At 37.0% G+C, this 23,507-nt stretch overlaps 2 protein-coding genes, 2 non-coding genes and 1 pseudogene across 4 annotated transcripts in view; 3 read left to right on the top strand and 2 right to left on the bottom strand.

The window, feature by feature from the left end:
* The window catches only part of LOC132551031 (uncharacterized), a 41,527-nt gene extending 39,442 nt beyond the window's left edge, over positions 1-2,085 (bottom strand). The window contains exon 1 of the mRNA XM_060215133.1: positions 2,079-2,085. Within this exon, the coding sequence (XP_060071116.1) occupies positions 2,079-2,085 (7 nt within the window). The remainder of the gene's footprint in view (positions 1-2,078) is intronic.
* Positions 2,086-3,831: 1,746 nt separating this feature from the next.
* On the top strand, positions 3,832-3,904 carry Trnav-uac (transfer RNA valine (anticodon UAC)). The gene has a single exon. It is a non-coding gene; the product is annotated as a tRNA-Val (tRNA).
* Positions 3,905-4,063: 159 nt separating this feature from the next.
* Positions 4,064-4,136, top strand: Trnav-uac (transfer RNA valine (anticodon UAC)). The gene has a single exon. It is a non-coding gene; the product is annotated as a tRNA-Val (tRNA).
* A 681-nt stretch (positions 4,137-4,817) lies between these two features.
* On the bottom strand, positions 4,818-10,607 carry LOC132551030 (procathepsin L-like). The gene is made up of 9 exons (XM_060215131.1): positions 10,460-10,607; positions 9,117-9,259; positions 7,931-8,078; positions 7,645-7,655; positions 6,733-6,765; positions 6,237-6,444; positions 5,726-5,890; positions 5,263-5,335; positions 4,818-4,917 (listed from the first exon to the last, which is right to left on the bottom strand). Exons 1-9 carry the CDS (start codon positions 10,605-10,607, stop codon positions 4,818-4,820), a joined length of 1,029 nt encoding a protein of 342 aa, XP_060071114.1.
* A 9,470-nt stretch (positions 10,608-20,077) lies between these two features.
* Positions 20,078-22,246, top strand: LOC132551029 (piggyBac transposable element-derived protein 4-like; annotated as a pseudogene).
* The last annotated feature ends 1,261 nt before the right edge of the window (positions 22,247-23,507 follow it).

Raw genomic sequence — 23,507 nt, 5'->3', positions numbered from 1 at the left:
GCTGATGATGATGATGCTGATGATGATGGTGATAAAAAAATCATTACATGTATGTGTGCATGATTGTTTGAAAATGTATGCATGGATGAGAGTGTGTTTCATGTTATTATGTTTTATGTAAAATATTTTGTAAAAATAAAATAAATATTTTAAAAAGTTTACCTGGCGATGTCGGCAAGTTTTTAATAAAACATAACCGACTTCTCGAGTTCAACAGAATACATGGTCATAGCAATGTTCCGTTTAGGATTTAGCATGTCTCTTCCTTCTTACAGTCCTGTTATAAATATCTTACAATACTGCCAACCATTCTAGCGATTGTAAGAAATACGCGCATTTCTACACGGGAAATAGTATATTCGGTGATTGATTATCCGGTATGGAAGTTTTCAGTACATTTTTGAGATCGTTTACGATTCTGAAGTTTATATAGATGATGTGCTTACTTAAAAATAATTGTAATAATTAAATATGTGTGCTTAGTTAAAGTGGTGTGGTATGTAGTGTGGTGTGGTATGTTATCTAGTATGTGGTGTGGTGTCGTGTCGTGTCGTCGTGTTTTGTCGTATATCTGACGTGTTATGCAGTCCGTGAGGAACCCTGATGGACCGACAAGTGATAATACCGTGTGCTTGTTTCCTTTACAGCTGAAGAGCAGTCGAACACCACTCTTTAAAAAAATGATGTCAATGTGTACATAATATGACCAGGCGGTTTGTCAACCTAAAAACACGTGCACTCGTCACGTGAATCCATAAATATCACACAGGACGTTTAACAATATACAACTAGACATTGTTAGTAGAACTGCTGCATTGTCATTCTTATCATGCTAAGAAAGATAACTCGAGTTAAATTGAGCAAAAAATATGTTGCAAGAAAATATATAGTGTGTCTCTCGTTTTCAATTGTTTATAAACTCTACAATACTTTGGAGTGGAGCATCAAACATTTGAAATATTTGACAAGAGATATTTGTTTCAATTGAAACTAACAATATTCTTCATTATTTACACTAAGAGTAAATATCATGAAATATCACTTTAAAATATTTTGGTGTAACGTCGTCGAGTTTTAACTATCATTTTCAGAACAAATAAGATTCTTGTGAAAGAAAACACCAACTATCTAGTATCCTGTTCTTATTTTGAATGTTTCAGAAGATGGGGACAAAATGTTATATTGAAATATTTGGTTCCATTATGTAAAAACCTGTGTAATTATGTGCCGGATTGATAAAAGTATATCAACCGAAATTTCGTTTATGTTTAGACGGAAATGATGCATCTCTTAACTTAAGATCCAAGATCTGACTTTCATGATAGTACCAGAACTCCAGAAATTAATGACTGTCAGTTATATTGTAAAATATACACTTAAACTTAATTGTACACTGAAAATGAATGCAAATTACTTCGATACACTCGTGGTCAAATATGTGCAATGAACATGTTAATTTGAATATACTACCTCGTATCAAGATTCACACCTCCACGTTGTTCGACGTTTAGAATTGACAACACATGGTAACGTGCAGTATATAAGATTAATCATTAATGGTGATATTTCTTTAAGCCTCATCCATGTATATGTTGATGCCGTGCTGATCATATCCAACTCATTTGATTCTCTTGTATATCTATATTTTCTCCTGTCACATTTTTATCAAGATCCATACACTAGGTATTTTGTGTTGTAGTCTATAGTTACACTATAGTGCTTATACGATGAATTTTCTCAATTTGATGTGCAAATAAGCATATATGAATATTAGTAGTGCTTTAGATATTCATTTTCTGAATGAGAATTTTTTATCTTAAATTTTGTATGTTTTCGTTCCATTATTTGGTATCTTCCTATCAACCAAAACTATTCTTGTATGTTGATGTTATCTCCTGATGTCTGTGATATTTCTATTATTAGCTGTTTAGAACTTTGCTTTTGTTATGCCTTTTCGATTTTTATCAATAATTAAGAGTTACCTCCCGTTGGTTATGGTCGCTAAGAAAGCTAACTCTTCAAGGTAGAACTACCGTAATCAGTTCTCTTTTGATGTCTAGATGTTGGTACTGTCTTACCTCCCATACTATGCATCTGGCAGTTATTACTGAGGTGAAGAAGTTGTGTATAGATTCTTTATGGAATAATGGTGCACACTTTGTGGCGTATGACATTACTATCGGCAAAAGTAATTGTGGAGAGTTAAACATACCTGACTAAATTATAAAAATAAGGTTTTTTAGAATAATTTTTTTTGTTTAAGTCGTTAGATACATCCTGTACTGCAGTTTGGAAGAACATGTGTGTACTTTTTTGACAAGTAATTGATTGAAATCATAATGCTGAAGTCATTTACTGTCAGTTTCCAGACAAGCATTTAAGGTCATTACTAATTGTTTATTGTAAAATGTTGAAGGCTTGGTATGCCTTCCAGACAGTAAATGAGGTTTATTATAGCAATATGGATACAGTTTTCTTGTATGAACAACCATTGGTTTTCAATCCAAAACTTGTAAACAATGGTAAACCTATTTTTATCCACTCTTTTGATAAGGCTGGTGTAACTTAAGTCAAAAATTTAACACTTGAAGTTGTATCTAAATTCCTTACGCCTAATGCTGTAGCTGATATTGTAACGGAATATGATCCCAACATCTCTGTGGACACAGTTCTATCCGGTTTTAATACTATTGTGAGCTGTATTCCAGCAGATTATAAGAAAGCCATTCTAACTAATGTACACATTTATAAGAGAACAAAGTCCAGACAATATATTACTTATAACGATGGTAATGGAACAACTGTACAACTCTATCCCAGGACTACCTGGGACATCTATGCATGCTTCATTCGCTATTGTTTTTAAAATCCAAAATCTAAGGATTATTGGTCAGAGAGTTTTTTAAGATGTTTATCTTCCGCGTGTGTTTTCTGTTATGTATATGCCGTTTTTGCCTTGTGATATTATTGATGCCCTTTTATCGAGTTGTACATAACTCAATATTTACTATGGAGAAGTTAAAGAAAATTGGCAAAGCCAACAATGACACATGCTTGTTTGTAATTAAAGAGACGTTGCAACAACTGTTTATTGATTGTTCGGAACTTTCTGGTTTTTTGGTATATGTTCGAATTTTATTCAAGAAACTTTTTTTCAGACGCTGATCAGAGTTACCTAGCAGATATTTCGTTAGGAAAACTTATAGTTCTGGGTTATACCAAAAAAGTTAAACATACTAATTCATTTTTCATCAACTCCTTTTTAGGGATTGTACGTTTCTGTATTCTCAAACGGTGTAATATGGAAGGTAACCAAATGTCCCAAATTAATCTTACGACGTTTTTTATTTATACATTTCGTTAGTATTTTGATTATATCAAAATCTACTACCAAATGAAGAAGAAATGTGATCTTTTCAAGAAATATCTTGTTACTGACAACACTTTTGAAGCCAGTTGACTATTCAAAAGGTTCAGAGGTCTTAGAATCTTTTGTTTTATCAATATGATACCAGTAGACCTATCTGTAGATGAACTCTTATGGCCACCAACTGTGAGATTGATTTTATTTTTTTTTATTTTTTATTTTTAACCTGATGTTGTTGTAACTATTTTAAGTGTTTTTATACGTGCTGTGAGGAGCCTTCGGGGCCCCAACCTTGAAGGTCCTATTTCATGGGAATAATAAATCAATATTTCAAGAAAAAATAAAATTACGTCTGCTTAACACGCAGAAGGTCACGAGTTCGAAACTCGTCGGATCCTGATTGTTATTTTTCTTCTATTATTATCTTGTACAAATGATACATCTGGAGATTTTGTTTGCATGACGGTTTCGTGGTGTAGTGGTTATCACGTCTGCTTTACACGCAGAAGGTCGCGAGTTCGAACCTCGCCGAAACCTGACAGTTAGTTATCTTTATCCATATTACTGACATATTTTACATTATCCTAGATCAGCATTCAACTTCGCTGTAAACATTAAAATCAACTAGGAATATGGGGAATTAAATAAACTTGACAATCAACTATTTGAATCGGCCGTAAAAGCAAAAGAATGCGCGGTTCTGTGGTGTAGTGGTTATCACGTCTGCTTTACACGCAGAAGGTCGCGAGTTCGAACCTCGCCAGAACCTGAATTTTGTTTTTACCTCCAAGACTTAATTTATTTTGTCCAGTGTTTGATGTTTTGAAGGAGATAGAATGCTTTCTTAGAAAATTACCATAAGTTGATAAAACATGAATGCTACCATCAAGAATCGCAAAATAAATTCACAACAGAGAAAAGAGATCATTACGCTTATGTCGTATATGAATGTTAATATATTCTTATTGGAATATCATTGTTGAGATAGACAACGTGATAACTCCTTATTTTTTTCGGAATCATGTTTTGTACTGTGTTGTAGATTAACATTTGGACAGTCTCGAATTGTTGTTTACCAACAAAGATCGGGCTTAACTGGAAGTAGGATTTCCTTACTGCCAACACGTGTTCATGTTGTGAATCTGTTACGGGTAGGGCGGAGACGTGACAATTTGAGGTTTTCATCAAAATTCAAAACATGAAACCTTGCTAAAATTGGCTTAGCCTTGTTGAAAAAGAAAAAAGAATCCTCCAAAATAATAATAATAATAAAAGTATCAGTTTAGACTTTTGCAAAAGAATTAATATATTTTTAATTGTCTGTTTGAGAGGTCGTGAATTGTATGTTAATTCATATTTAACACTTGTATATTAATGGAACTTAATCATCGATGAGCTGTCCATGGAAGATTATTACAACAGAGGTTAATTGGTACATATAAGTAACGGATCACCAGAGTGGGTAACTAGCCATTGTAGCAATTCCACACTGATTGGTTTTGTTCCGAGACATCATCACATAACCATCGACTCCCCAATGCGTCCCCCAACTACAATATCGAAACAAACATTTCGTTAATTTCATATTTATTGATTTCTGTGATTTTTTTTTCTGTTAGCTTTTGCAACAAATTATTAATCTGTTCAAACGCTCTATGGCTTTTACATATCTGTCAGATGAACTTAATAGGACCTTTTAAAGAATCTAATGAAGACACTGCATTTTGCAATCATATACAGAAAATTAGGAATGCTTCCATATTTCATAGACATGCGGGACATACAACTAAAAATAAAATGCATTATTTTCCTGTTTAACTTTATCTGATTCAATTATAATCATAGTGTATGATTTACAGAAAATAATTAAAATGACTGAAGATATCAACCCTTACCTATTTTTGACTATCCACATCTGACTGCCGTTGAGTTTGTCGTAGACTACAGCCAGTACGGCATGGCCAAAATTTTGATTTTTTTTAAAACAATTTTGATAGCAATAGATATATTATATGATATATTCTCCTAACCTTATAGATATAATTCCAGACCCTTAGCACCTAATGTAATGAATTAAAGTATCAGTCTTTTAATAATTTTGATTAGATTTTTCAAAAGGAAATGAAAAAATTTGAATTTGCGTTCTTAATATATCAATTATTTATTATAATTATGAACTGCGTGAACATTATTTAAAATTACATCTTCAGTTTACCCTTCACACGAGTTACAACACTTGTATCTATAATACACACATATTGACCGAGGCATAGACATTCATTCCTGTGTACAAAAAATAGTTTCACAGCCAATCAAATCGATAGAAAATAATTGAAGTACGTATGGCATACCACTTACCGCCCGCGTATAGCTGAAATGATATATGACTTGCGTCTATGGAAACGGATATAGGTCCTACAGTGGCCACGGCCGCTAGCAAGTCTAGTTCACTTCCGAATGGTATTTCGATTATACCTGTGCAGGTCACTATCACCTTAGACGCGTTGTACTTACAGTCCCGTCCTGTATGTTTTAAGTTATAATGGATACACACTCCTCTATAGGTTACCATGACAATAACAGTGACTTCTAAACATGTCAATGAAATAATATTTAATTACTTTATCTTCTAATTTATAGCTATTTCTTTGTAAACATTTTTTTGTGCGAAATTATTATTCATATTTTCAAATCTATATCAAATTAAGTAATAAGGATATACTGTTAATCACGTGGATTTCGTGAATGCTTTGTTTCGCCTCTTCCAATATATACATGATTTCGCGAACGGAAATCTGGAAATGAATTTAAATTTGCGAATGATGGTTTATTAGATATATGGACACCATATTTATTTTATTCTTTTCACTAGTAAATGTAGATGATACCTTGGCAGTGTAGGGGTAGTCGAATTCCGATTCTATGCCGTTGGTCTCTACGTACTTGAAGGCGTTGACCATAAGACCACCATTACAGCCTTCGTCACCAAAACTGGTGGAACAGTCAACCAACTGCTGTTGGCTTAGAGATGCTAAACTCTTCGTTTTCTTGAAATACTGTCCCTCGAGAGCACCGGTCTGTAAAACAACGTAACTATATAACACATCAAGTCTACACAATTTTTAGGTACTTCGTATTTCTACATGTATGTTTCAATATCACTATTTTCGGGTTTTTTTTCATTACTTACATAATCAACAGAATCCCAAATTAAACAGTATTTTTATGCATATTTTATCAATCCATAATCCATATCAGATTTCGTGTAAGCTGAATACAAGATTTGATTAAGTGAAATTTGTCTCCCTTTTTGACACTTTATAATGTGGAAATGCATGTCTTTTTAACAACGTAAAGTGTGCTACTGCGCTAAATGCCCAGCAAGATTCACAAGCACCCTAAATACCAAGAAAATTTGTAAATAAAAATTACAAACATAAATCTACATAAAGTTGAAATGATATATGATACTCGATTAAAAACACCAAAACGGAGACTCCTGAAAAGGTTCAGATAGAATAAGACCAGTTATTTCGGAATAGCAAGCGTCTTCTGTTTCCCCGACGACACGTACCATGTATATCGATGACATCCGCCATAATCTACAACGCAAGGAGGCCAAAGAGCAAAACATTGGATTAACTCATGTGATATAAGAGTAAACATATATACAGGTATGTAGATCTGCGTTTTCCTATCACAGTATTATAAATGAGGAGAGTCAAGTGTTCCCATCGATACACCATGATGGTCTACTAGTTATTAGTGTAATATAATGGAATACTGGTGTAATATAGTGAAAATTGTTGTCACTACCGCTAGAGTATTACAGGCCATCTATTTTCCTCTAATATGCTGGCATACTTCTCTAAGTTAATATATCAATTTACTGGTACTAATGTTCCCACAGCATCATAGCATATACATTCCTAGAACATCACTGAAGTCTTACATAACGGTTTGGATTGGAATGCTCTCCAAGGCACCTCGACAGCCACTGCCCACCGTCTTTTCTCCGAATTTTATTATTTTTTTTAAATCAGTTCCTAAAACAATTCTTGTGTGTGCACTCTAATCATTGTCCCTGAATTCTAAAATCACATTTTTAACACTAGTTTCATTTATGTTCGTCTCAGCGTCTCCATTTTGCAGACGACACATAACAAATCAAGGACAGCCTTGTTCTTGGTTTGTTTACATAAGAAACGGGGCAGGGTAATACTCTTACATATTAAACTCTGACAGGACTACATAACCGCAAAACTGAAAAATAATACTTTATCTTTGACTACTAATGGAAAATTTACAGATAACGGCGGCAATTTTTGGGCAAGACTTTCATTTAGGTCCAACACAATAGTTACTCAAATCTGATGATACATAGGAAAATAAGAGTTTTTTTTCATTAAATTTCCTTTTTTACAAATACCTTAAACAAGGGATTTTTCCTCATTTATTTTTCATTTTTTTCTGGAAATAGTTGTTTTCCTAATCATGATTCAATCTTATAAAAATCCGATTCCTGACAAACCAAGATGCATTTTCTTGATTCAAGTCTCTCACCTGGTTTTTGACTCCCGTAACCCTCCTTTCTCCAGTCGACTTCTCCTGGATACACGACGTTGTTCGGCCGTAGGAAGGTTGAAGTCATACTTGGATTGCTTTTCCGCATAAAACTCATGCCGACCCATTTTGAAAATTCTTCAGAGTCCTGTAATTCAGTGAGATGATAATAAAGTTGTGCACATCAGAAACAAATAAGTGCCCCTTCGGGCCTTTTAACGGTCGATTTCCAACGTTTACAGGTATTTTTCTCTGGGTATTTGAATTTCCTCCAAAACTGAAATTGATATAATCAACTAACTTGTGGCACTGAAAGTGTCGGTTAAGGGCGTGCCTATTTCTGTGAGGCATTCGAGTTAATGTTTCAAATGCATATGCCTATAAAAGAAAATGATGACGATTGCCATTTGACCCATTGACCTAAAAACTAGGTCCAAAATGATTGTCGCATCCCTCTCTACTACTTTTAAATGTATATGCTTAGACAAAAAATATAATTTTGTAACAAAAAAAATACTTCTTCCAAGTATCAATGACCTTTGACTCAGTGACCTTAAATCTTTGGTGACAAAGTCATTTAATCTTTTCCTTAAACTTTAAATGCATATACCTATACATAAAATCGACGGTTTCAAACGAATTGGCATTCTTTTGGTGTTTCTGTACTAAAGCTACGTCCGAAAATTGCCCCAGTACTGGATGCTAAACAGTACATCCAGAGACAACTAAGTTTGCAATTTTGCCAGAGCTACACATTGAAATTACAACCAAATCTAGCATTTACTTCATTTCATTTCTCTCTGGAGAGAACATTTCAACAATAGTATTGTTTTAGTTATTTTGCAAGTTTGATGAACCCAAAGGATCTTAAGAAAAAGATCAAAATCTGAAAAAGTTAACGGACAACGGACAAATAAGCCTTTATTTTTAATACTTAGAAAACGTAATATATACCCATCTTTTGAACAATCCTTTCCCTCTATAATCCTCTCTTATATGCAAAAGAGCATGCGGTTGGCTATATCAGCTTGGTCAATATGATTTGCTGAAAAGAAACTTGCTTTCTTAAATCTTCTATACTTATCTACGTCATATGGTCCTATATATTGCTATATATATATATTGATTACTTAGGCTATATCAAAATTACTTGGGAAATTTCTGTATTGCTTCAAATAAAACAAACCATGTCAGTAAACTGGCTGGCTCCAAGGAAGAATTTCTTCAGTCCGGATACATACAGCTTGTTATGTTCTTCTATAATCTTAATGTTTGTCTTGAATATCTCAAACTTCCTAAACTCTTCCTGGACGGTTGGGTATACCTTGTCTGAAATATGAGATTTTACTACATTCCTTTACTCAAACCAATAGACATTCTTAATACCTAACACAAGAGATTTTAAACACTTAGATACGCTCGCAATTCACGAAATGTCGACATTTTCCAGTGTGGGTTGTCCGCAGAAAATTGTTTGAACCATTAAAAATCCTGTATTTGTCTCCGTATACATAAGTAGTAGTCAGAGGATAAATGCCATTCAAAATAATTAATCATTCATATTCTACATGTTTTAGATAAAATAAAATATTTTTAAAAAGTCTTCAAGGATTCCCTAACTAGACGTAGATCGCGTGTAACTAAATCGTGTTCTATGTACCCATGACCGTATTGCACCATCTTTTCAACAGATGTATAAAATTTCAAAAGGCAGTTAAAATAAACAAGATATAATTTAGTTTAAAAATACACAAAATTGAAAATACCGTAGAAGTTATCACGCTTAGCGCGGAGTTTTCCTGCTCGGCTAGTTTGTCGCGGGAAGACTTCAACCTACACACCTGTTTGTAGGGAATCGGTTCGTTTGTGAAGAAGGACTTGTTTGTAAGTACAAAATTATTAGGGAATGTTTTTACCGGTCATTACCGAACAATCAATATAATGATTAATGTGATGTATGGAATTATGTAATAGTTTGATAGTATAGCTGATACAACCAACAGCGTGGGAACAAAAGTTAATTCCACAGCCATATTTGTATGAGGTTCCAAAAGGGGATTAATTGATGTCATTACCAAAACGATCATTACCGAAACGCGGGATGACGTTTCGGTAATGACGATATCGTTTCGGAGATCTGTCATTCCCGTAACGGTGTGTCATTACCGTAACATGATATTATAGGAACGTTAAAAAGTGTTAGAAGCAATAATAACACAAACAAACGACATTTATTACATTTAGGAGGAAAACGTCTGAACAGGGTTAAAGTTAATCTTTTTCTTTACTTATGGCAGAAGATATGAATTTGCTATTTTTTCAACAACCTGATAACAGTCAATTTTGACCGTGTTCAATCTTTAAAACACGTGTAGTAGGAGTCGGGCGGACAGACGGACATGTAATCCAATTCCAATATACTCTATTCTTACGTAGCGAGGTAGGTGGGGTTGAGTTATGATAGAAGGTAATAAAACAATCAGGTTTTAAAACTATCTCGCTAAAGAACATTTATATTCAGTTCCTTACTGTATTTTCTCTGGAACTCCAAAAACTTGACGTCATACGGTGAAAGATCAGTAGGTACGTCCTGTTGAGCCTGTGATAGTTGATACCATTCCCGAACGTTTGGAAGAGCTGAGACAATCGGCAACAAAAAACAAAGGAAGAGCAACATCGTGTCTGGAAAGCGAAAATGAGTATGAGGTTTAACTCGTATGGATGAATATGTGATAAACTTAACTTGGTTGGTATTATCAAGGCTGGTGATCAGAACTGTTGTGATTCAGAACAACAGTGTAGTTTGTCCATTATTGATATAATGATGTTCACTTTTCTGCAAACACTTACCAATAAAAGTGATGTCTGGCTTGACGGAGACAAGTGTGGTTTGTCCTTGTGATGTTCACCTGCAGTGTCTTGTCTTGTAACTATATACCAGGATGAGCTTTTTTTAAAATAAACTGACAGGAGAAAAGCATCCTGCATTTTGGAATAAATTAGTCGCTTCCCTAATTATGTTCGTAACCTTAGATTAATAGTTCTTGTCACGACTTTCTTTTTTGTTTTTGTTTTTGGTTTGCAAGAAAATGTCAAAAAGAAGAAATAGATGAGTACAGTAAACAATTCATAATAAAATATACATTTGTTTGCTTATTTTGCAGAAAATCACTGTATCTTGATATGAGTAGCTTATTTAGTATAAATTTTGTATAAATCGACTTTCCTTACAGGATAAAACAGTTTTACATATCCCGAACATTTCTTTCACTTTGTTACAATTTGCACTATCATAATGATAATTTGGAAATATATAGATTAGTCGTGCAGCTACACCATTTTTGTCATTGAATTTTCTGGCTTTGGTCAGTGTTGAGTTTCCTTATCATAGAGCATGGTAGGTTTATACACATACCATAACATTGATAGAACCTTACAGATTACACAAGGTACAATATATTCATGTCGCTTTTTTATGTCAGGTATAATATCAAACCATGTCTCGTCGGAGAATGCTATCATGATCATTATACAGAACAATGACTGACAAGTAGGAATAACTTGGGTGAAAAGTGAATGCTATTTTATTCATGTTTTACTATGTTCTCCACATAAAAATGATTTCAGTAAGTATGATTTTAAAACTTTTTCTGTGCGTCTAGGTAAGTTATTGTTTAATCATATATTTATATCTATTTATGATATGAGTGAACCGGAACTTTCAATGGAATATGATATATATATATGACAAATCACATCTGTAAATGACTGATGTCAGCGTGGGCCATATTGCAGCCATTCAGAGAGCAGCTTACTTTTATTTACAGGAAAATAATTCAAGGTCAGTTATCTATAGTATGCAATGCAAAAACATCAAACTCGTAATGGGCTCTTAGCATTGTGGAAAATGTGAGGTAAAGTGTATTTTTGTTTTCTCTACTAAATAAGAATCAGGTAAAAAGCAGTTGAAAAGCAAAATCTGTTAAAATGGATCACAGTCGCATAATTTTAACTATGATGACAGATGTAACATATGAGTCTAGAGTATCTGTCCACGACCTCTCACCACAGGATCCTAGAGTTTCTTATCACAATCACTTCCGAAATGATTCTAAATTGTCTGGTCACAACCCCTACCCGAGAGGTGTTAGGGTGTCTGATAACAATGCTTCCCCACAGGATCCTGGAGTGACTGGCAACAACCACTCTACACAGGATCCCAGAGTGTCAGGGCACTACCCCTCCCCACAGAATCCTAGAGTGACTGGGCACAACCCCTCCACACAGGATCCTAGAATGTCTGGTCACAACCCCTCCACGCAGGATCCTAGAGTGTCTGGTCACAACCCCTCCACAAAGGATCCTAGATTCACAAACTCTCCACACAGGATACTAGAGTGACTGGGCACAACCCCTTCCCATGGGATCCTAGAGTGTTTGGTCACAACCCTTCCCACAGAATCATAGAGTGACTGGCAACAACCACTCTACACAGGATCCCAGAGTGTCAGGGCACTACCCCTCCCCACAGGATCCTAGAGTGACTGGGCATAACACCTCCACAGAGAATCTTAGAGTGATTAGTCACAACCCCTCCACGCAGGATCCTAGACTGACTGGGCACAATCCCTCCCGATAGGATCCTAGAGTGAATGGTCACAACCCCTCCCCACAGAATCCTAGAGTGAATGGTCACAACCCCTCCACAAAGGATCCTAGAATGCCTGGTCACAACCCCTCCCCACAGGATCCTAGAGTTAATGGTCACAACCCCTTCCCACATTATCCTAGAGTAACTGGTCACAACCCTTCCTTCGGTCACAGGATTCTAGAGTGCCTGGTGACAGCCCCTCCCCAGAGGATCCTAGACTGACTAGCCACAACCCTTCCCTCAGGATCCTAGAGTGACTGGTCACAATCCCTCCACACAGAATCCTAGAGTGACTGGTCACATCCCTCCCCACAGGATCATAGAGTGTCGGGGTACAACCTTTCCCAACAGGATCTGGGAGTGCCTGGTCACACCCATTCCTCACAGGACCCTTAAGTCCACAACCCCTCCTCACAGTATACTGAAGTGTCTGGTCACAACCCCTCCACAGGATTCTAGAGTGCCTGGTGACAACACCTCCCTTACAGGATCCTCGAGTGTCAGTCACAACACCTCCCCACAGTATACTGAAGTGTCTGCTCACAACCCCTCAACACAGGATATTAGAATGCTAGGCCACAACCTCTCCCCATAAGATCCTAGTGTGACTGGTCACAACCCTCCTCACAGGATCCTGGAGTGTGTAGTCACAATCCCTCACAACTGTATCCTGGAGGGTCTGGTCACAATCCCTAATCGCGTGGTCCTAAAGTACCTGGCCCACCCCTTCCCCAAAGGATCATTGAGTGTTTGGCCCCACCCCCTCCCCACAGGATCCTCGAGTGCCTGGCCACAACATCTCCCCATAGGATTCTTGAGTGTCTGGTCACAACCCCTCACAGGATCCTGGAGTGTATAGTCACAGTCCTTCACTACTGTATCTTGGAAGGTCTGGTCACAACCCCTACCCGCAGGGTCCTAATGTACCTGGCCCCATCCCCTCCCAACAGGATCCTCGAGTGCTTGGCCACAATATATACCCATAGGATCCAAAAGTGACTGGTCACAACCCCTACTGGCAGGATCCTGGAGTGTGTAGTCACAATCCCTTACTTATGTATTCTGGAGGGTCTGGTCACTACCACTACCCGCAGGATCCTTAGGTAGCTGGCCACAACCCCTCCCCACAGGATCCTGGAGTTGTGTAGTCCCAATCCCTCTCTACTGTATCCTGGAGTGTCTGGCCCCGACCCCTCATCACAGGATTCTGAAGTGTCTGGTGACCTATGTACTTTATACTTATTTTACAAATAACAATATCATGTTTATTAGGTAATCGTGTTTTGACCTTTATTTGATATGCCTTTAGTGTTAGCAACAGATTTTAATACTAGTGATCACATGACCAAACATATAACGCGCCTGATTACTCCCGCTTGGCATCCAGTATAAAATCTGTGGCCGTCCATATGGCAGAACGTATTAACCGGGTGCCAATATCGCCACGTCACACCGGTGGCGGGCTCAGGTCGTGCGATATATATTATAAATTTAATGTTATAAACGATAACTGTGCACGAATACTGGAAGTCCTATGTGGACTTCAGACGCAGCTACGTATTTGTGCATGCCCATTCGAATGTAACTCTATTTCGACTTAAATTCCTTCGCAATAATTTTCCAAAACAATAGGTCTACCTGCATCTTAAGCTTGAGCATATTGATACCTGTGACAATTTCGGTAACGAGTTTACTAAAATTTCAGTTATTCTGAACTTTAAGTCAACTTGCTAATAGACTGAACAGTGTTACTTTAGATAAAATTGTTGATTTTGAATACTGACAAAATGTTTGCATATATCTATTAATATATATACTGCGGGTAAAGCACTTATCAAACTTGTACAACTTCCTTATTTTTTATTGCTAAACTAAATACATAGGTAGGGTGGTTCCAATAATACAAAATAAAAAGAAGAAATATTTTCACTGGTTTATTTCGTCAGGTATGCATGTTCGCTTTCCTTGTCAGTGTCTGGAGGAATGATGTCACCACGGCTAGATCACCCTTACAATTTGTTCATTGCTTATGATGTGATGTACTTTCTTTTTGATACTAGAGAGAACTTATGATATAGTGTAACATGTACATATTTTTATTTGCATAAAAAAGGCATTTTTTGTCCTTACTAAGTTTAACGTTCATGTTTCAACCAAAGTTGTACCTGAACTATGTAAATGTTGAGCTAAATATTGAAAAGTGTACATTTCTTTCCTTGTACATTGGTAAACTATATTGCAAATGCAAAGTTGAAATCATCTGTTTTGAACAAGAGAGGGAACTTGGCACCCAACATTGAATGATCTTTATATATGACACTGATTATTGTTATAATTTTCTACTTTGATCTGAAACATCTCCAGTACTTCAGAAGATATAGCAATAACAAGGATGGTTTACTTAGGGACTACAGACAAAGGGTGATTTGAACTGCCCACCATCTTGTATTCTAGTTTCTCTTTTGTAGGTATCATCAGTCAATGGGAATAGGATACCAGCGGAAATGAGTCGCAGTATCATAGTGGTAACTATTTCAAGCATTAACTCCCTCCAGATTTATGTCATGAGCAATGTCCAAGTCCATTACATAACAGGAAAAATGCAACCATGCAGGGAAAATCCATGTTACTTTGAAACTTGGAGCATACACAACATTGCTGAGCAACTGCATTATGCAAAGCTAGAAGGGTGTGTTTTCATTTCATGTGGACAACACAGACCGTATAGGATTTAGACAATAAAAATTATTCCTGATAGTCATTGCTTGAACAAAGACAATATGTTCATTTTAATACGTTGCCTAATGTTAACAATCATAATTTAATCATAAAAATGCTTCATAAATGCTTGCTATGGTTCCAAAACCATTTTGAAATTTCAGAACCTTCTATTTAAGTGCATAGTAATGTTTCAACATGTTTGTTTAATGCATATGATTTGTTTCTTGCTACATGGAATGTTGTGAAAAATAAGTCATTCAGCTAATGCATGAATAAATATTAATTTGAATTTTTGATAAATTTATATACTCATTACCAGTATAAAAGGATATTTCTTGCCTTTTAGAATAAAATGTGGACATTGATTTTTCATAATGACCAAGTTCCTTTCTAATTCTTGAGGCAAGAGATGACTTCCTTCAAAGACTGTCTGGAATTTTCGTTTTTCACTTTTGTATATTACAGTGAGTTTGATGAGTTGAATTATAAAATATTTTCATTATGAGTTGTGTTCACATGAGGAATTCTGCGAAGTAGATGCTAATTTCACTTTAAGTAGATTGATTCAAGATTTTCAGCAGCAATGTGGAGTTACCAAATTTTTAACAATTTTTGCACATGAATAATACTTTAGCACTGAATTACTTTCAGTTGGCATTCATGTCGAGTCTCAAAACAGTGTAACTCTATTATATATATATATATATATATATATTTCTTGCAATGTTCTTACAATTATGTTATTGGAAGTTCACTTGTTGAAAATCCACGCAGACTTTGGTCAAATTACACAATTTAAGCACTGAATTCAGTTGCAAATATCTCAACATATAAGATATGTATTTATAAAAACAATCATTTATTATGTTACTTTGAATACATGCATGGAAAGGAAATACACCATGTCATTTCATCAGATAAGCTGCTTGCTCTGTGCTGTAATTATATAATATATGACATTTTCCATCCAGGAAACTCTTGACCAGAGGAGATACGTGGAGAGTTTTGGTTTGACACAGAGATGGGTAATAGGTGATGTAAATTGTTTCTTTACAGCTACAAGTCATGTTGGTAGGAAATGAAGATTCGCATCATGATTTACGGACCATGGCAATTCATTTCCTTAGAGCTAATCTCCATATGTTCAGATTTCTTCCATCCAGAAGATCCAGCCACAACAACACATGTTACATGAGATTGACTAACTATCAAAATATGGGGTATATGCAGGTCAGAAGTGCGTTGTTGCATTATCTCTCTCTTTAAATATCCTTGTTAAACACAGAGGCACTGAAGAAGATTCACAGGTTTTCACATCACAGCTTCACAGCATAGATCAGAGTGACATCAATCTCCACAATGTGTTTTCGAATATAGATGGAGCCAGTATGATGCAACAACTTACGCTGGTAATGTTGGAAAGGCCGTTATCAAAGATGAAACAATTAAACCTTCAAACAGAAAGCTTGAATGGAAGGAAACAAGTTTCTCCTCCCTTTTTCCGGTCAAATCTCACACTTCAACTTCCACTTCCACCAATCAAGCCCATGTGTCTTGCCATAAAAGTTTTTAATGTACCCATTGTCAAAAGTCATTTTTGTTCAAATTCTGCTTGGAGACGTCATACCAATAAGTATCATCATGTTGAAAAATTAGCATACAAAATTAGACCAAGTATTAAGTGTATGATTCCATCACGATGTCATTCTGTTGACTTTGACTAAACCAAATATTTTCCAATTTCATAAAGTGTTAGGGATGACATTGCCAAAATGCTCTAAACAGGAATTCCAGTTGATTCTATTTTGGATGATATAAAGATATTGGTAATTTAGATGGTAGAGATTCAAGTAATATAAGGTACTATCAATCAGTTAATCGGCAAAACATTGTGGCTATGAAAAGGAAACTTGCATAATGATGATGGAACATCAACTCTACTCTTGGTCAGGAAATTTGATAGTGGCCCATCAATAAATCATGTACTTATTTATAAACGGCACGATGTTAATGATGATTATGTTCCTCTGGGTGAAACAACTTCGTGTTAGCCCTTACAAGTAATGCCCAAACTGAAATGTATTGTAAGTTTGCCAATAGAATACTGTTGCATGGTCTCAACACACAAAACAAATTACTATGAATTCAAACTCATAACCTTAGTAGTAGTTGATGAATATCACAAGGTATACTCTGTTGGAATTTGTATTTCAAACAGAGGATACTGTAACTTTACAAATTTTCCTAAATGCTGTCGAATTGTAACACAACAAGGCGTGAACTCTTGCTTCATATTTGATAACATAGTTTATTAACAACATCAAAGTTCTATATACAAACGCATTGTGATCGTATAGTGTCTTCTGTTACAATGGCCTAGTACTCTCTGTAAGTTAATCAAGTACAACTTTCTAATGTCTGACATTACTGGCCTCTTGGCGTCGTCTGTCCCGAGGCACCATCATAGGCACTCAGGGTTTCTCATCACTGCCCAACTCTTAGCTGGTACTGATAACTTACTCGACTCTCCTCTTACTCTTATTCTTCTCCACTCCCCCCTCTGTACTATAAAACCCTGTCTTTTATCCTCTCTGTAAACTAGATGTATCCAATCACTAACTGCCCCGTGTGTCGGGTACCTGATTATCTTGTGTTAGTATTACCTAACCCTATCGAGATGTTTCCTTGAGATCCTTATGGTATAATTCTAATCTGTTCGGTAATTCTCTCTTCCAGCTTGTACCTCTCCTATCAATAGTCTACCGGCAAGACTATTGATAATGTGAGATAGCACACCCGTAACGTTAATCCTCCCCCACGATAACATTGCCCTATTCCCAAACATGAATATACAGGTTTCTAACATAGCATTACTTCTAAAACCAAATAACCCCAATAATTATTAGAAGTCAATTAGTCCATTACATAATCAGTTAAATGCCCATGACTTTGTTACACGAATCCAATTTACACAGAAAAGCCAACAACAGTCTTCATATGATACATATATGTAATTCATATCTTTTCAATGTTAAGGACTTTATTATGTTGTGAATAATGCTTAAAGTCAGCTATGAGTTTTGTTAAATATATTTTCCAAGTTTTGTCAACATTTGCGTATTTATATTCACAAATGATTAAAAAGAATAAATAATAAATTTTAACTGAAAAGCGACAACTTCCATCAATTTCCATGGCTGACTGCTAGGGGGCAATCTCCAATCAATAATAATCAATTGAGAGTGAATGCTTCAATCAAACCGGAGCACACACTTCAAGTGGTTTTATATCTTACAATGTACAATGTCCACATGTCTCTACTTATTTATCCAATTAGAGCATATTAATTTTTGTTTTCATATTTTGACAGATTTTTAGTTCTGAAAATTTGCAAGTTGACTTGGATGCTGATCTCTGACTGACAGTTATGCTGGGGGCTTGATATTTTACCCCAAATTTAATATGAGGTGTCATGCTAACTGTACTAATATTGGCAAGTACAAACCCATTACAGAGGCAGAACTTGGATGCACTTATAACATATGAATCCCACGGAAAATGAGCTGGTTTTCTGGAGGCAATGAAGGTAATAGACATGCGATAAGTTTCTCAACGAGTGTTAATGATTTCTCTGCAACGACTGCTTCAATTCACTTTTTCAGCCATAGAAGGTTAGATCAAGCACTGGCTAAACTTGAAATATGAAATGTCTGCTACCCCCGATGGCAAATGTGTCAGGGTCCTGAAACAGATACAATCTGGATATGATGTAAAAAAAAACATAGTAATATTTAACTTTTAAACAAGATTTATTGAATTTAGTGTACTGTACTTTACAAGAGCAATCATCATATCAGCAATGTAGTTCCTTAGCAATACATGTTCATGATTATTACTGTGAATTGCATCTCGCTTCATATGGCTATATTTGAACAAGAGTTCCTGTCATATAATATCATATTAATATTCATTTGTTCGTTATCTGAGACATAGCTAGTGACATCATCCAATATCTTATTTTTAATGTAATTTAACAAATTTGGTTAAATTCTGATGATACTAGAAAATGATTGTAAGGCATAATAGCCCCCTACTGCCAAAGCCTTTATCTTGGAACCTGAAATCTGATAATGGCCATAGTATACTTATACTTGAACTTTTTATAAAATTTGACCAATGAATGCATTAATGCATCACCGGGCCTGGGCCGAATGATGCAATGATACATCAAGTAGGTAGAAATATTTTTAGTATTTTGGAAGCGATACAAACCTACTGAAACACAATCAGATTCTTGTCTTACATGTAAGAAATGATATTTGAGAAAAGATTAAGGAAATTCAACCCGGTGTAAGGCTTAAATCATCTTTTTTATGCGATACTTGTTTGAATTTGTGATACCAAGTACCACTGGCCAGACGGGAGCGAGTAAATTACAAATTCCTGGAAATAAATCACAAAGGCAATTAAAATTCGAAGTCCTAAGACTGATTTTTTCGTGACAGTGAATATAATATGATTTTACAGTGAATTCAGTACCAAGCTTTATTTTCACAAAATTTTGAACATATAAACTACGATAAACAAAATTAAATGTATTAAATGTCGCCGGAGAATGACATTGTGAAGTGTCCTTCAACACGTGTGTTACTTTGATTTTTTTCGTTGATTATGTCAAGCAATTAAGCGATCTTTGTAGATTTAATACACGCAAATGATTGACGAAACGTTCTAATTTTAGTAACAGAGATCACATGATCAATGCTTTATCCAAGATGGCTGTGCGAGACACGTTTAGATCAAGCCGATTGGTAATTGGTATTTGTTATTGAATTGCGCGATTTCCAAAGATTTTGAACGTGTCATTTACATCAGATTTTGAATTCTCGTTCTTTGTCATATGATTTTATCAACCAATAAAATGATTATTTTTGTTGTCATGGTAGTTATGATGCGTTCTTTCAAAATCTGATAAACGGCTTCGGACACTGAAAGTTCCGACGGTGAAAACTTTGAGGGGTTCGATCCTCAGGAAGCTGATGATGCGGAAAATAATTTCATGGCGATGCTGTGACACCAGGCCATCGGAAATGATGTTGTAAGTGATATATCAACCGATATAGATGATTCAGAACGCGAGGCCGATCAGTACCATACAGAAATTGATCCTGGTCCCGGAGGAGCAGCAGACGATGAGAACGGATGACACACTGGATTTGATGATTTTGAGAGGGGTCTACCGCACATTTTCACGCCAAGAGGGAACACAGGACCCACAAGGTCAATGACTCCTGATAAGGAACCGGTAGATTTTGTATCCCTGTTCTTAGATTCAGCACTGATCAACCTTCTGATAGAGGAGACAGGAAGATATGCCTGTCAGCAGATTGATGCACATCCATGACAAAACCGACAGCCTTGGAAGGATGTAAGCATAGAAGAAATGAAGGTTTTCTTAGGACTTTACATGGCAATGGGGGTAACCAGGAAACCATCAATAAAACTTTATTGGTCATCAGATGATTACTTAGAAACGCCTCTCTTTGCAAGGACCATGAAACGGGGTCGTTTTTGTCAAATTCTGAGGTACTTGCATTTTTTCAAATAACAGTTTGGAACAGGAACCAAATAGCCCCACCTATGACCCCCTGTTCAAAATCAAGACTTTTGTAACATACCTAAATTTGTACAAGAATATGTTCCACACAGACGTGTAACAGCTGATAAATGCATGATTTCCTTTAAAGGAAAAGTTTACTTCAAGCAGTACATGAGACTGAAGCCCCAGAAATGAGGTGTGAAAGTGTGGGTGTTGGCCGAGTCGGATTGCAGCTATGTCCACTATGTTGACACATATCCAGGTAAATATAATAAATTGGTGATACAAAATTCTGGTATTGTATGTTATACAGTCATAAATAGTTATATGGTACACTTCATAAAATAATCCCACACATTTTAACTGCTAAGTTAAGAGCAATATACATTCCTATTTCATTGTAAGAAGATACCATCATGCAGTAGGTGCCCTCGCAAGTAGAGTTGTAAACAAATGTTTGCAAGGGGCTGATATCCAAGGTCAAGGTTATCATGTATATATGGATAACATTTATACCTCATCTACTTACTCACATCTCTCTTTACTGAGAAAACTTATGCTTGTGGAACTGTAAGGTCCAACCGCCATGGTCTGCCACGGGATATCATGCAGAAAAGGCCAGGTAGTATAACCCCAACAGGGTGATATGGCCTTCAGGCAAAAAGGCCCACTGGTAGCAGTTGTGTGGAAGGGACAAAAAATGTGTCACAGCGCTGTCTACCATACACGATGAAACAACAACAGAGGTCCAACGCCTTGTTAAACAGGAAAATGGAACCTTTGCCAGGCAGGTTTTTTTTGTCCTAAAATGATCGCTGATTATACTTCCTTCATTGGTGGGGTGGACAAGGCAGACCAATACATGCAGTATTACTCTTTCAACCACAAGACCAGAAAATGGACTGTCAAAGTGTTCTTACGCCTCATGGAAATCATGAAACTGAATGCCTATCAGCTTTTCCTTCAAAGTCCACACCATATGCCAGGACAAGGTAAGCGACAACTACCCTTCCTCCAAATTACTTAGAGTGACATACATGGACTGGTGGATGGGTTCACCTCTACTTCCTGGAATGGAAGGCCATCTCTGCTGTCCCTAGATGATCGTCTTACACAGAGGCATCTACCTAGTACCCTACCATCACGGTCATGGTGCCATATTTGCTATATGAGATGCAAACGTGGACAGCAGGATAAGGCCAGCCAAACAAAATTTGTTTGCATAGAATGCAGAAAAACATCTTTGTCTACATTCATGCTTCTCTGTCTATCATTCACGTGCAAAATATGTCTAGGAACAAAAACATTTGGTATTCCTGTCAACACTAATCTGTTTGAGGACTGACCCACTACCTGCCATTAAGGATTACCAATTTCCTTAAATCATAATGAAAATTATTTTTAAAATGTATATTGAAAGATAAGTTTATGTTGCATTTGAAACACAAAACTTGGAAAAAAAATAACAAAAAAAAAAAAAGCCGGCCTTTACATGCTTGCATGCGACTACCCTCCCATGGTGCAGGCGTTTAACACTAAAGTCACTGTGTTGTTTATTGTTTCATTTTCTTTCTCTCTTTTTTCTTTATTCATTTATTTCATCTTTCTCTCTCTCATGACTGTTACGTAAAAATGTATCTTAGCGTTGTGCTCCCTGAGGATGGAGTTATCCTTCTTGAAATAGGACAGTGTTGTTAAAATGGCGGCTAATTACAGTCGAAGTTGAAAACTTGCCGTCAGTACATGCTACCGCGATTTACAAATACATAGTTCTGCCTAATAAGTTACACATTTCATTTAAGAACAGTTGATTACTTGCTTCTGTTACGATTGTTACGAAAAGACAAAAGGGCCGGTTTCCAAAACGGCCCCTTCTCTGATTCAAATTTCCTGTTGGTGGTGCATTGCCCATGCCGTTGTGGTCACAAATCTATAAAGTATAAAGATTTCGGTCACTTGGTTTGTATTTTATGGCTCCTCAAAGTTGTACCTTTCAGAAGCTGTCTAAGTGTTGATAAAATGTGCATGTTATGTAAAATATTAATGAAAATCTAATCAAATGATAGTCACCGTAAAGAATACATTCATGGCATGATTGTGACAAAAAATCATGTTTCCATCGCGCCATTTGGCTGTTTTATGGAAGAAACAATCTCAAAAATGCCATTTTCGATGATAACATTTTAGACACAAAAACTGTGTTTTTTTAGAGAATACACCCTTTTATGGGCGTTGGATGCAAACCAATTTTTATCCGCGCGCGCGCGCGCGCGCGCGCGCGCGCGCGCGCGCGCGCGCGCGCGCGCGCGCGCGCGCGCGCGCGCGCGCGCGCGCGCGCGCGCGCGCGCGCGCGCGCGCGCGCGCGCGCGCGCGCGCGCGCGCGCGCGCGCGCGCGCGCGCGCGCGCGCGCGCGCGCGCGCGCGCGCGCGCGCGCGCGCGCGCGCGCGCGCGCGCGCGCGCGCGCGCGCGCGCGCGCGCGCGCGCGCGCGCGCGCGCGCGCGCGCGCGCGCGCGCGCGCGCGCGCGCGCGCGCGCGCGCGCGCGCGCGCGCGCGCGCGCGCGCGCGCGCGCGCGCGCGCGCGCGCGCGCGCGCGCGCGCGCGCGCGC

The sequence above is a fragment of the Ylistrum balloti genome, unplaced genomic scaffold, assembly GCF_031769215.1.
Source record: "Ylistrum balloti isolate Yb309-2 unplaced genomic scaffold, AGI_CSIRO_Ybal_v1 Utg370168, whole genome shotgun sequence".
Classification (NCBI taxonomy): domain Eukaryota; kingdom Metazoa; phylum Mollusca; class Bivalvia; order Pectinida; family Pectinidae; genus Ylistrum; species Ylistrum balloti.
Note: the sequence above shows the minus strand (reverse complement) of the source record. Positions and strands in the feature narration are given on the sequence as shown.

Coding starts and splice junctions, on each gene's coding strand:
- LOC132551030 (XM_060215131.1), bottom strand. CDS start 10,607: ATGTTGCTCTTCCTTTGTTTTTTGTTGCCGATTGTCTCAGCTCTTCCA. Junction 6,445..6,732: donor CTTGCTGGGCATTTAGCGCA/GTAGCACACTTT, acceptor GTTGTTTTACAG/ACCGGTGCTCTCGAGGGACA. Junction 5,891..6,236: donor GGTATCATCTACATTTACTA/GTGAAAAGAATA, acceptor TAAAACATACAG/GACGGGACTGTAAGTACAAC.